Genomic DNA, 15,455 nt, shown 5'->3' with positions numbered 1-15,455 from the left:
TGGGGATGAGTGCAGAAGCTATTCAAAAAAGAAAGGAGACCGAGATTCAATGCGCGTAAGGGATTGGCTGGTTATATTCAGGAAAATGTAACAGATTAGTTCTATCACAAGTGGGAAATTATAGAAAACAAAGCTGGAAAGTTTCTGGGACCCAGGGGCTTACATATTAGGAACAATAACTTGTGCTCAGTTGAACCTACTGAATTCTTGAGACATGATGGGAGTTGTGCTTCTTCAGGAAGACACATTGGCCACCGTGGAAATAACCTAGTGTAGTGATTAGAGGCCTGAGTCTGTGAGCGAGCCACTTGAATTTATATGCCAGCTCTTGTAACTGATCCCTGAAAGTACATAAATGAACCTCTAGAAGTCTCAGTTTCCTCATCCAACATGATACCCTCGGTATAGATGATAGTAAGTATGACTATGGTTATGAGCATGAAAGTAGGTCATTTCTGTAATGTGTTTACTATGGGGCATGTAGTTGGTGCTCAGTAAGTGCTAGCTTTTATGATTAATGGGTAAAGGACAGATTGTGTAAGCGAGAAGCTGACAGCAGGGACGTGACTTAATGGGCTACCAACACAATCCAGATGACAACAGACAAAATCGTGAACTAGGACAGTGATGATGGCAACTGAAAAGAGGACAGTTACACAAGATATTTCAGAGGCATAAGTGCCTTCATGATTCATTAAATGTGGGAGGCAGAGACGTGACTTTTGAGTGTTCATGCCAGGCTCCCTGGGATAATGATGGTGCTATTACCAGATATAGAACAATTAGGGAGACATGATGGTTTGGAGGAGAAATCATGGATCCAGAATCTGTTTGGATGTATTGACTATGGATGAAAAGTATTCTTCAAGTTTTGTCAGTCTGCCACCGGGGCAATGTTTTTCTCAAGTGTGATACTGATCCAGCTGGTGGTAAGGAGATGACTCAGATGGTGGATGCAAGGGTTATCAAAGAGCATTGAATTCCACGGTAGGAAGTTCTTTCCTGTGGAATACTCCCTCCATCCTTCTGTTTACATCAGGGGAATGTTTTACTTGGGTGCTGGCTGTACTTCCCTCTTTCTCTAATACCTCTCTTTCTCTCTTTTTCAATATACTCGGAGTCTGGGGAACATAATATATGCACTTAAACTTTAAGAACATTTGTTCTTTATGATATTTTTATATACACTTCCACTTATGTCTAATACTTCTGATATTTCAGTTATGGTCCTAACATGAAATTTTCTTTAAAAAAATCATTTAACTAAGTACAATTTAAAGAAATTTAAATTCACTTACTATAAGTCTAAGAGAAAAACCACACTGTAATAATGGCTAAGATTCAAAAGCACTATAAATTTTATCTTCTTATAGTGTCCCAAGAAAGTTGTTAATATAACTTCTTTGTAGATATTAACTCGTTATGGAGCTATGCTTGATGATAAGAATGGCATCAGAAATCAAACAAAAGACAATGCAGAAACTTCCATTCACTAGAAACCATCACAAGAACCATACTGCCTCTTAGTATTGATGTTAAGTTTCAGTTCAGCCCTTCTCTTTACAGAGGCAATTGAAATAGTACTGTACACAAAACACAAACCAGCAAGAGCAGGGAGTGGACAGGAAAACCAATGTGAAGGTTAGCTACCATATTAAAATTCACAAGGAGTTGATGCCATCAATTAAATGATGCTACTCAATATCAAATCTGATATCAATGCACATTTGCTTTGATTTCCCTAGGAAGATTAATAGCTTTGTGGCGTCGTGGTAATTTTTCTTGCCATGCTTTATGTAAGTAGCTCATTTTTTTTCCTGTAAGTATCTCTTAATAGACAGTTAATTCTCTAGATCATTCTCAATAGGAGACATTGGGAAGGGGATGGTTTTAGGCCCCATGATGTAAAGCCAACCCTTCCCGCACCACAATTTTGTTTTAATGCTATTCTGGGCTCAAATGACTAAACAAAAGATCGGCTAGTCATGAATTTGTAGGTTCTGTTTTAGGGTGCTAGAGTAATTATAGAAATTTGAACAACAAGTTAATGTCTAATTTCTCATTCTGGAAGCATGCAGACTTGGAGATGGTTTTTACACATGTTCTACCTTTCACAGGTGGAAGACTTCAGTTCTAAGGCAATCCTGAATCTTTTCTGGCACCAAATGAAAGACCATTCTAGTACTTAATAGTCAGGATTTCCAGTGAATAAGGGAGCAGGCTACTTTTCAAAAATATATTTTAGCATTTCTTTGACCTTTTTTCAGATTCTTTTTGCAAAATAAAAGAGTCTTTAGGAGAAATGCGCAAATGCCTAAAATGATGTTAGGGCCAGATAGCACTTTGACTTAGAGGATGGTGATTATGAAGGTAGAATATTAGGTTTCCATCTTTGTTTAGGTCTTAAATTTGCTTCTCTCTGTACAAAAGATGAAGGCCTTATTCCAAATTAGTCAATACAAAAATATGTCTTATAAATTCCAGGGGGAAATAAATCAGGAATGTGTGAGTAAAGCCACAGAAAACAGCTTGACTCATGGAAAAACACGTCTTAATAGATGTCAAGCTGAGAACACAATGTTTGTAGTTGAAATTGGGACATATTTAAATTCATGTAATTTAAAAAGGAGTAACTAGAGTAATATATTCATCATTGCAAAAGGTTCACACTGTCCATTCATGAAACAGATCTAGTCTGGAAATATGTTTAACTTGCCCCAAATGTTGTTGGGTTGTTGTTGTTTCCCAATAAATTAATACCATTACAATCATGATTTTTAATGTAAAAATGTAGATTTTTAACTTCTCTTGAAAAATCTGAAATCCTGACCATACTAGGTATCAATGCGCACTTGGTGATGATAATTTATATTAATAAAGCTACTATTTATTGATGTTCACTAAGTGCCAGATACCATTCTAAGCATTTTATTTTATTTTATTTTTCCCTATACACTGTATGCCTATAATGCCGATCTTTTTGTCCACGTTGGTTATCTGAGAAAGCTGATCCCCTGAGAGATTCAGTAATTTTCTCAATATCTACAGCTGGTAACTGATGGAGTTGGGATTTGAACCCAGGCCTGTGGATACCAAAGTGCAGTCCCTTATCTAGTGATGGAGTCAGTTCAAATATTAAGTTACTGACTGAACAGAGAATTAGTCCATATCCACTACAGTCACTTTTCTGCATTTGTGGAAAGTTTATTTTTTCTGTGGGATTACTTTAAATGCTTCTGTTTCAATATATTATGAAACACATTTCCTAAAAGAAACATTATACCTAATAAATATTTTCTTATTTTTAAATAATTGCTACTGATTTTTGCTTAAAGAAATTAAGCAAATAATTTACTAATCCAATTAGAATCCAATTTGCTTCAATTTGATAGCATCCATTTATGTTTATCTATTATACTAGAATACCAATTATAATTTTCTCTAGCAAATTGAAACACATTATTTAATTTTCTGAATATCATTTGTAGACAGGCATTGAAAAACCTTCTGAATCATATATACCAGAATTTTAATTCTGGAAGAGTCACTCAAACTTCTTTTCAAGGGCATCTTACCAGAAGTTGTCTTCACTACTTCAGTGGTATTTCTCAAGCCAACAAATGAAAATTGATAAAGCCTCCAAGATCTGGTGTCACCCACTTCGACAGAACTGCGTTTCCATTGATAGACAATTTCTTCACGTGGATAGCCATCTGCCATGAGATGGAAAGCACTTATTATATGTATTCATTTATCACCTTCCAGGAATAAGACTCTGAGGAAGGTACTGAGAGAGAGTTATGACTTAGTGAGGATCCTGGACTAAAGAGCATCATAGCAGAGAAGATAAATACAATGATATCACATCTTAACTGGAAGTTAGATTTAAAAATCATGAGGTCAGAATTACCATTGAAAGTCACTAAGTTGTGTAGATGGTGTACTATATACATGGTTTCATATATAATATATGCACACTTTATAGATTGGGGTAAGATATAAAAAGTGGCTGGTATATAATAAATAGTACATATGTAAGACATTGTTTCATGGTGAAGGGGAGTCAACCAGGGCAAGATTTTTGAGAGTCATGCAGAAACAGAAAATATTGGGAGAAGAGCAGACTCAAATTCCTCACCAGAGCATGCACTTGGAGTGGGAGATGATTGAAAAAATAACCTCAACTATTTACATTATTCTTTCTACTTTCTCAATTTGTTGGGACTTCATTTTAATATACACAGAAATCTACAATGAAAAGCAGTAAGTAGAAATGCCAAGGGGAGATACCAATGAGCCCTATGTAGATTCTGAAGGGACAATCTTGTCAGCCAAAAGAACAGAAAGAGGTCGATGATGCAGTGATTAGCAGGACAATTCCTAGCCCTGATACCCTGGACAGGTGTCTGAATTATTTTTTCTAAATTATTTTTTTCTTTATTGGTATGATGTTAGTACTTCATGAAATCGATGGTCAATGTATATTTAATGGATAAACATTAAGTAAACTGTAGAACAAACTCAAGTAAAAGATAGATAGATAGATAGATAGATAGATAGATAGATAGATACTTTAAAAAAAACAAGAAATCATCTCAAATGTGTGTCTACCAATGATGCTATATAAAGATAAGTCTTGATTATGAAGGCTGATTGATTACTTAGTATAAAATCCCTTATATTTTCCCCATTTCTTTGATGTTGATCCAACTCTTTTTCTACTATGTGTTTATAAATTAAGAAAGAAAAGAAAAAGCTGGATCCCCAGATTGCTATGGGGTAGGGGTGTGTGGGGGGGCAGGTTGTGGTAGAAACTAAGGAAAAGAATAATGATATTAGGGAACTTCCCATGGAAAATGTATTGGGGGGATTTAATTTTTTTTAATAGAAATAAGTAATATTAAATTGTGTTTGGGTTCAGAAGACAGTTGTCAGTCAGATGTCACAGAAGTCACCTGTTTTTAAGCTTTAGTGACTCAGGAGAAGAATGTTCCCAGTTGGAAAATTAAAAGAAAGTAAGTCCAGTTTCCTAAAGCTTGAGGAAGCTTTCACTTAAAAACTATTCCATTCTTGGATGAAGTAAAACATGTGAATAGTCTTTACAATATAAACTTTTCTAAATATATATGCTATACAGTGATATTGTTCCTCTAATTCCCTCTGGAATTGATGTAATGATGAAAAAATGTTTGCTTCTGTCATCATTGTTTTTTTTTTTCTTCTTTTAAGTATGGTTATGATTTAGTTGGCTCTTAGGAGTCATCCTTACTTCTTGAATGGGAAATTGTATTTATAAAAATAAAAACTTAAAGTTCACAATCAGTTTGTGATATTCTGCCTGATCTGCACAGTTAGCAGACCAAAAATAAGGAGGAGGTGAGCAACCTGACATGTTTGCTGAACAAGTAGTGAGACAAACATCTGGGGGAAATCAGGCTTGTTTTTGATTCAGACAGGAAATATTTGTGAAGGTTACTAAATCTTATTCTTATCGTAATTTTTGTTAGGGCCATCATGGATCTTTTTACTTTATTATCTGATGATAAGAATAAAAGTAATAGAGCTCTTTATTGAATTTTGTGTGTGAAGTAGCGTACCAAGCATTTTGCATATATCATATCAACAAAACAATATTGTGGTGAGACAGGTCTTTTAATCTCTGCTGGATAACTGGGAATGAGCACTCACTGAGAAATTTAGTAATTTGCTCAAACCTATACTGATGGAGTTGGGATTTGAACTAGACCCATACAACATCCCAAATCAGTCTTTTAGTCACTGGTGGATAACTAGTTCCAGATATTGCTACAACTCCAGGAGGAAGAGGAGGTAATTTTCAGTTTTGTTATCTTTAACAGTTATACCCAAACTGGAATGAGCAAACGGCACTGTTGGATCTCTGTGCATCCCGAAAGGTAAGGGAGAAAATAAGTAGCAAATACGCTGCTTCTCTTTTCTCCTGGGCCCATGGGGGGGGGGGGGGGGGGTAAAATCCACCATTACTCCTTTCTACTTAGTCCCCACTTGGCTCTACAATTCTTCTCAACAAAGGGCTCCAGGCAACCACTGTCAATTTAAGAGTTTACACCTCAGTGAAACTTATTTATAATTCCTGATAAATTAGGTCCCTTTTTGCAAGAATCATTCTACTAGGGACAAGCTGGTGTTATGATCAAAGAAACTGTCAACATCTTTAAAATCAACAACACTGCTTAATGCCATTTTTCATTTTCTGTGAATCTCCCAATTAATTGACATTGCAATTAGATGATTGGTGAGAGGGGATACAAAACATAGAATGAGAGTTACTTACAACTGGAGAACTCCAAGGGGCAGGAGTGTTCATCCATTGGGAAATTGTGCAACTGTAATTGGCACTCAGCATCGATAGTCAGCCTAAATAGAAAGACATGAAATGGAAATAGAAAGATTTCAGACAGTTTTAAAAATGTACCTTAACACAATTTCTAATGACCATTCTTCTTTATTTCTGGATAGTATATCTCACATTCTTATTGATAACACAAGGTGATTCTCACTGAAGAAATCCACCAAGTCCAGGAGAAAATTGTTTTAAGACTTATTGTAGTCCATTTATTTTAACAGACTAAACAGTAGGTTCTCATTGACCTCAAATCCATTTATCTAAAAGTTATGATCACATAATTATTTTGGCAAAGTAATTGCACACATGAGATTGCTCAGTGAATATGTTTAACTTTCTTAATAGAACAAACTGTTTTAAGAACTTAAACTCATTTACTGTTTGCATGTAAATGAATGTTGGTAATTCTCAGATCTTATCTGCTAATTAAAGCAGAACTTCTGTTTGTAAGTACTTGTTAGCTATTAGCTTTAAATTACTGTATGTGAATTGAAAAACACCTGTTTCACAATGGAGTATTATGCACTCTTATAATGGAACACTATGAAGCAATTAAATAGGATGTAATAGAATAGAAAAATATCTAATGGCAAACAAAAAATGTTAAATACACATACACAGACATACTAGAAAAATATTTGCCAATGAGTCTAAGATACTTTACGTCTGGAGTGCTTATTAGACATACAGGTTTTCTGGATCTCAGTGTGGGCTGAGACTCTATAAGGGAGAAAATTTAAAGGAGTTCCAGATGTTTTGTCCACCTCTGGAGAAGTTTGAATATTCTAAAATTGTACTGGTGATGAGTTGGTGATTTTTAAAATTTGGTATTTGTTAGCCATATGTCTTAGAATTATATCAATCTTGAAGTCATAAAGTTATTTTATGGACATTTGTTTATTTTAAAATATTTCACAATTTGGCATAATATTTAATTGGGTAGATTTTATTTTTCTATGGTATAATAGAGTAATTACTGATCTTAAAATATAACTAATAATCCTTAAGCTGTTAATTGTTTACATCATACTGGTAAGGTGAATTATTTTCTCATTTAGTAAGTTTTTTTTTATGGCTTGATTATACTTGAACTCGCAAAAAGTCACAAAGCTAGTGGCACAGTTAAGTTCTGAACCCAAGATTATCTGTCTCCAAAGCTAGAGGTTTTAATCATTGCTACTTAATAATTACATACACTTCCAAAGAAAAGATTAGTTTTATTCATAAGTGAAATTATAATTAAATTCAATATTTTTGGTATTTCTCCAAATTAATCTGGAATTATTAAAATTGAAAATAATATATGTTGATTGCAGAAACAAAGATAAATACGTGCATACATATCTATATGTACACACACATTCATAACTCCTTATAGATAAGAACAAGAATCAAATCATCTCAATATAGATTGGCAACTCATTCAAACTTTAATTGAATTTTTTGAGTGACATTTGAGGTGGTTTTCATAATTAAATATTGTGTAGTGATTCTGCAAATTGATAGAAGTGAAAACATGACTATAATGTTATGAGAATAAGGGGACTTGAGATAGTCTGACTGACTTAACATTTCAGAAGCCGCACTGAGCTCTGATTTACCAGACAAACTTTGATTTCCACTAAATTCTAATTTCAGTCATACCTTATCTCTGGTTTAATAAGACCCATGATGAATTCAAAATATATGCAGTGAATTTCTTTTATAATTGTTGCCATTTTTCCTAGCAACATATGTAACTCTGTTCAACTGATATAAAGTTTTGTAGCCATTTTAAAATATTTTATTTTATATACTGGATATTACACAAGGCCTAAAATATGTCACAAGAGCATGTAACATGAATTAGTTCCAGGATACTAAGATGTAGAAGAATCATATTCATATATTTTACTAAAAAATACGCAAATAAATATCTGCTGTGCTTCCTATATATCAGGCTTTATGTGAAGCACTTATATATGACCCAATTTAGTCCTTATAACAACTCTGTAAGATAAGAGTCGTTGTCTGTATTTTATAGAAATTAAACAAATGAAAGATAAGAGTTTGCTCAGTTGGAGGGTGGAGGTGTGTCGTGAGGATGGTGGTGCCTTCTTTCCCAGTAATCTCCATCAGTTCCCACCTAATTCCTGGAAATAAAAATGTAACCAAGTGAAAACATCAAGCTTACAACTTACTATACAAATAAAGTTTTGAGATATGTCTTCTGGCACCAAGATCCCTGCTACCAGATAGCTGACCCCAAGCCCTGTATGTAGAAATTCTGGAGATTTATCCTAATATATACAGATAGTATAATATAAAGCTAAGAATTATAGCCAGATTTGTCTGATTTTTAAGCCTCTGTATGTATCTTTTATGTTGTTTAATAATATAATCTCACCAATGAGAAACTTCAGCATAAAAATATTTAAGTAAATGCATGTAAGTATGAATTGCTAAGATAAGGACAGAAAGGAATTTAAGTAGAAAACCTTCCAAATGTTACTTAATATTTAAGTTCAGGAAAAAGAAAATGGTTCAAAACTTTCCCAAACAATGTCTATTTCCAAAATAGCCAATAAATTAAGTCAAACAGCCTATCAATGTAGTGGGGAGTGGGTATTGGGAGGTGGAATTGACTCTAGTTACTTGCCATTGTGCAACTAAAAAGAGAAAGACATACAGGAGACTGCTGCATCAAAAATTCTCCTTTTGCAATGGTTTCCTTGGAAACAGAGGCATTTCCAAGCTAACAAATGGTGGTCCCAAAGATGACTAACTGTGTTTCAGCTTCCACATTTAAAGTAGCAGAATACACACACAAATCTAAGATTGATGCAAAGATCAGGCAATCTTACAAAAGCAAGGAAACTTTCATGTCCTTGTGAGAAAACAGAGTTTTCACATTAGTCATAGAAAATAAATTCTACCTATGATTAGTCCTTTGAAAAAACTCATTGATAACAGAAAGAAAAACAAATTTTGTAGGGTCACATACTATTTTGATTAGACATGCCAACCCTGATATAGGCTTGACCTTTCTTTCTCTTGTCGTGAGAGAGTGTGGTTGATGTTTGTTTTATTCCCAGCTGTTACTCCTTTTTCCCCCCAAAAGAATACCTTAAGGTATAGAGCACTCGACCATCATTCCAAATTCTGAGCATCCTATTGGGTGTGGTTATCCAGTGTGCATCAGCCTTTTTTGAATTTCTGAAGAAAGTGTCTGGAATCCAGATTTTCCCCACCATGTTGCTATTCAATCGGAGAACTTTAATTGTACTGTTAAATTTCAGACGTCTGTCATACCATGTTTGGGCAAAAAATATGTCAATTGTATATTCCTGTTTTAAAGAAAAAGATGAAATAGAACATTTTTAATAGATAGCATTATACTGTAGAGCATTTGGTCGTATTTATCATTTTTGTTCTCATTGCCAATATGAAGCAAAACTACTTTGGCTTTGAAGAGTGAAAAAGAAAGCAAAAACTTTGCTAACAAGACTCATCTTTTGTAGATGAGTTGATATTTTTATGACAAAACAGACCAGTCTAAATGAATTCTGGCAGAAGATCATAGCCCTGATACAATTGTTTGCATTTGGTATGTATAGAGCAGAGCTTCTCATATTATTCTGAGCTAGCTAATTCTTTATTGTGGGGGCTGTCATATATTTTAAGATGCTTAGTAGCATTCCTAGCCTCTACCAACTGCATACAATTAGCACAAATACCAACCCCACCCTCCAAGTTGTGACAATTAAAAAATACCTCTAGACGTTGCTCAACGTCTTAAGGAAAACAATCACCCAGTTTCAGAACCACTGCTCTAGAATGAAAGTCCACAAATTTCAAAACAGTCCTAAACTGGACCTCTGGACGCTCTGATACCTCATAATAAAATGGGGACCCTAAAGAACCTATCTTGTTAGGTAGTATGCAGACAGAAAAAAGTAATATACGTAAAGTGCTTTGCACTATGTATGTCAAATAGTAAACACTAATACAGTGTATAAGGTAACCTTAAAAAAAAGAACTATTATAGTTGTCTTTTTCTCTAAACAAGAGGAAATGAACCAATTCAACATAATTTTTAATATTGTGCTAATCTCTATCACAAAATATAGTCTCATAGTGTTATGATGACAAACTACTCTGTAATGATCACGCTCAAGTATATATCACTAAAGTGACAAGTGATCAGTTTTAATCAAAGAGAAGTGTGATGTGAATTCAGACCATTAGGCCTGGAGTCAGAACACCCGAGTTCTAGTTTCACTAAGATTTATCTATTATTTAGCATTATTTTGTAACTTGATTTTAATTATGCCTATAAATGAGAAAATTAAAGGGAAAAAAAAAAAACTCAAGTGTTAGAATATGAGAGCTGGGGGAAAGGAGTCATCCACATTTCCTAATCCAGTCTCTTTAACCCACCGCCGTTTCATGATGAAGAACACAGAAAGACGGGAAGACTGTTTATTTGCCCAAGAATACACAGCCTGTCAGGATCAGACTGTAATGTTATTTCTTTGCCTAAGTTGTATTTGTCTATGTTATTTCCTTGCACCTCTGGCTGTCATGTCTCATTGTAATTGACTATATTTCCACGGGGGTAAGCCATGCCATTTTGGTCACCATTTAGTTCCACATTTGCAGTCTACAATTTATGAGGAGGGAACCTATCTTATGAAATTATGTGTCAACTAATTAGTGATGTGCCAGTAAATGGAATAATTAAATAATTTCTGATACACACTTTGACAAAACACCCACACACAAATAAATAAATAAATAAATAAATAAATATATAAATATATAAATAAATAAATAAATGATAGAAGCTTAAAGATTCTTTAAACAAGCGTTTCCTAGACTGTGATCCTTGGACAGTAGTTCTGGGGACTCGTATTCCTGAAATTAAACGTTCTATACTTAAATAAAATACATATTTAGCTTCTTCAGCTCAGAAATTTGCAGTGCGCATCAGAATGCTAAATAATCTGAGAATTTTAGTTGCAAAGAAGCAACATGTTGGCATTTGTTTAACATTTAAACATGCAATCTTATCTGCATGGACTATGCAGGTGGACTTTTATATTTTTTCATCACCCCAAGTGAGAGCAATTTAAGTTTCTCATTTCTCTGACTCAACATTGAGTGTTCTTATTGCTAGCTTGGTAAGCACTATTTTAAAGTTTTAGTCTTATGTTGTTACGTTATGTTATGTCATGTCATGTCATATTATGTTGTGTTATGTTACGTTATATGTTCTACTCTGCTCTCCAATCCAATTTCTTATTTGAGATTTGGATAGAAAGTGTTATGCAAGAAACAGTTACATTTATTAATATTATATCTCACCACTATTTCCTCTGAGAAACATTTCTGATTTGAGGCAAACTATGCCCTCTTCACACCATCAACATTCTAAAATGTAGTGAAGCACTATATTTTCTTTTGTAATAAGCAGTACTTACCAAGTAAGCAATTATCATTGAATTTTAGAAGTACAGCATTTTACACCAATTAATTTTATGCAAATAATCACATTTAGTTCTCGTATCAAAGCATTAAAAATTATCTTCATATTGCAAGAGAGGATAAAAGGATCTGAAACATTCTCTCTCCCTTCTGAATTTTTTCGTTGGCATATTTCTGGCTATTTTCATCATACCACATATCCTCTCTAATACGTTAATAAAATAGACTATTAGGAAACTAATATACTTACCATATTAATAGCATTCACTGGACCAATGCTATTCACATACATGTCTGTGTGAATTAATGTTGGTTTCACTGTAAAGAGAACCATAGAGATATGTGCATATGGAGAAGCACCATATTATAATATTTTAATCTTTGTTATTCTAGATACAGATTTATTTTGCTGCATTAGAAGTGACTTATTTACAACTAATTTGGTTCCAGTGACCAATGTGCTACATTTAAATAACTTTCTTTTCAAAGAAATAGCTCCATTTAAGCATGTCAACCCAGTAACGAAGCATAGTAGAGTTTTAAAACTAGTTATCCCTTCAAGACTATATAAAAATGAACACCTAAGAAAAAAACTCAGATTTTCTTCCTCCTTCTCTCAAATATCCTGAACTTTACCATTTTTCCTTCAAGCTTTTATATCTACTTGGGTATTATAACCAAACTTGACCCATCTAGGAAAAAACAAGCAATTTAGTGACCTAGAGAAAATATGCTTTAGAAACATGAAGTAGATATAAAGAGCAACAAGTATTATGAATTGTTTTTGAACCATTGCACCTGTTGATTCCACCTGTGATCACTTTATCCTCATATACCTCTAGCCTACACAAAATCAATCTTCCTCAGTGACTGAATGGATTCTGTGACTCATCAAATAATATGAGGCAACCATATGGAAACCCAATACGTACCTATTTGTCAAAGAGGACTGATGTTAAAAATCATGTAGGATTACACCCATGACCAAATGCCTGTGCTCCATTTTCATTTAACATTTAATGAACAAGGATTCATAACATTGTTCTGGGCTTCAATTCAACAAGAACATGTGTCTCATCTTTATCCACTGTCCTTGCACATGCCATGCTCCGATTCTCTGTGGTGGATTGAATTCTTCACTTTTCCTGGCATCTACACGCTTGCTGTCACCTCAGTGAGGCAACTTCTCTGCCTCTGAGCTGTGGGCTTGGCCATCTGAATTGCTTTGGCCAATAATATATGGACAAAAGTGAGTGTGCGAGTTTTAATCCCAAGCATGAAGCCTTATGAGCTTCTACTTTCTCTTTTGCTCTTTGCTGTTATCCTGAGGAGACTTACTCTTAGCTAGTCTGCTGGTTCCGGGAGAAGAATGAGAGTACAGCTTCTCTAAATGAGCAGCCCCATCCTGACTTACATTAAGTAAGACCACCCCCAGCCAAGTGCTGTGTAAATGCCTATTTTATTATATGCAACTGAGGTGAGATTTTGTGGTTATTTATATAGCACTAGATAACCAGTATATCCTTTCTTTACCATTATTTGCTTGTTTGTTTTTGATGTTACTTCATAAAGAAGTTGTCACTTTTCTTTTACAGCCTTTGGGGATATCTAGGAAAGTTTGAGTTTCTAGGGCTCAAGTCTCACTTGAAAAATCGTCTTTATTCGTTTCTTTATCTTTCTTCACTTACCAATGCCCCGCCCTCCCCAAGGATGGAATGCTACTTATACATTCTTTATTTTTACAATATGTAATGAAAGTGTCATTGAAATGGTTCTGCTTATTTAAATATGCTCATGTTTTCCTTTAATGTGGGGGTCATGTTTATGACGTTCTATCTACACCGCACTGTAGAACACTGTAACTTACCTCCTATATCAGGTCGAAGTTTATTGTCATAGCCTTCCAGGAGGTTGTTTAAGATAACAGTGACATCACCCTCAGGAACTTTTGGTGTCAAGACCCATGTTTTGTTGGAAGCATAATCTTCGTAGTCATCATCAGATTTTTGGCTAGTGAGGCTAAGAAAACAAAAATATTGATCAAGAAATATATAGACTAGATTCAAGTTAACTCTTACTCCCAGACCACTGGAGGGAAAAGAGAAGTTAAACCAGATTACAGGAATGGATTAAAATGAGTTACAGTGAAAATTCTCCCCTGAGCGTTAGTCTAATACTTAAACTGCACAGATGTGCATTAGAATTTACAGAAGTGTCCTCTCCAGTTGTTCAGGATGCCTTGCCCTCCCGTCTAGAAGTATACCATGCTTTGCCAGTTATTTGGCCTTTTTCATAGTCGATATTCTTCTCGCTCACATGCCCAGCTTCACGAAGGACATATAAAATAACGATTTTTTGTGCAAGTGATACTTAAATGATCATAACGTAGTCCATGAATTCAGGCATAATGTCTACTTCTTTTTCCTTTGAGAAGTTCACTTGCTCCAACCTATTAATGAAAGTGAGAGACTGATAATTAGATTCGCTCCCACACACTGCCAGATGAGCCTCTCCTCCCTCACTTGAACTACTAAGGAGAGCTCTGTCTTGCTGCCTTTTCTTCCCGCAGGGTGTGTGCATGTGTATTTTTTTCCCCCTCACTTGCACTGAAGGCAAGGGTGGTTCATTTATCTTTGATTGTTAAGAACCTGGTACTATGAAGTAAAATGTAGTGGTAGGCTTTAAACCACTCTTTACTCCAGCAAAAGTTCCTCAGCTGGAAACGCGTTCTATTGGTTGGTGTACTACAATGATAGAAGTGAAAGTACCTATTTTCAGTGATCAGAAAGCCACATGATGTCCTGTGCTTCAGTTTTCTATGCCCAAACCTGTCGGAAAACCCCCACATTTGGGCTGGAAGCTAAGGCTCACTTTGGAAGGATGTCGGGCTGCCTGTAGCATGTCTCTCCCCTGCCCTAATTCCATGCCCTACCCCCACACAAGATAATTACATTTTCCAGATCTAGAGGTCATGCAAAGCCTTGCAAAAGCTGCCATTTTCATCAGCATTTAGCGAATACTGGTTATTTCTGTGGTGTATAGTGAAAACAAATGACAAATGCAAAATATAAAATTTCCCATCCCCATCCCCATCTTCAGTTTATTTTCCTAAATATATGGCATAGAATGGATCTTGTCAGAAATAAAATCACTGCCACATTGCCCTAAATGAATTTATATATATTTCATATTTCTAAAATATATATATTTCTCAAACCATATTTATCACTTTAGTTCAGTCATACTCAGTCATATATCTCACTATTTTTTATATATGTAGCTTGAAGATAGATAGATAGATAGATAGATAGATAGATAGATAGATAGATAGATAGTTGATAGATAGAGAGATGATACCGTGTTTCCCCGAAAATAAGACCAGGTCTTATATTAAGTTTTGCTCCAAAAGATGCATTAGGGCTTATGTTCAGGGGATGTCATCCTGAAAAATCATGCTGGGGCTTGTTTTCCAGTTAGGTCTTATTTTTGGGGAAACACAGTAGATAGATAGATAGATAGATAGATAGATAGATAGATAGATAGATAGATAAGATAGATAGATAGATAAAATACATAGACAGATGATTAAATATGGCAGAAGAAA

The 15,455-nt window shown here is 34.7% G+C and overlaps 1 protein-coding gene across 4 annotated transcripts in view; it reads right to left on the bottom strand.

Moving 5' to 3' along the window:
- The window catches only part of GABRG2 (gamma-aminobutyric acid type A receptor subunit gamma2), a 76,629-nt gene that overhangs the window by 41,608 nt on the left and 19,566 nt on the right, over positions 1-15,455 (bottom strand). For all 4 annotated transcript variants that reach the window (XM_019740800.3, XM_088798767.1, XM_019740791.3 and 1 more), the window contains exons 2-6: positions 13,719-13,870; positions 12,102-12,169; positions 9,491-9,711; positions 6,314-6,396; positions 3,576-3,713 (exon numbers count right to left, since the gene is read on the bottom strand). In XM_019740800.3, the coding sequence (XP_019596359.1) occupies positions 3,576-3,713; positions 6,314-6,396; positions 9,491-9,711; positions 12,102-12,169; positions 13,719-13,870 (662 nt within the window). The remainder of the gene's footprint in view (positions 1-3,575; positions 3,714-6,313; positions 6,397-9,490; positions 9,712-12,101; positions 12,170-13,718; positions 13,871-15,455) is intronic.

The sequence above is a fragment of the Rhinolophus sinicus genome, chromosome 5 (genome assembly GCF_057876585.1).
Source record: "Rhinolophus sinicus isolate RSI-liver-muscle chromosome 5, RSI-T2T, whole genome shotgun sequence".
Lineage (NCBI taxonomy): Eukaryota > Metazoa > Chordata > Mammalia > Chiroptera > Rhinolophidae > Rhinolophus > Rhinolophus sinicus.
Note: the sequence above shows the minus strand (reverse complement) of the source record. Positions and strands in the feature narration are given on the sequence as shown.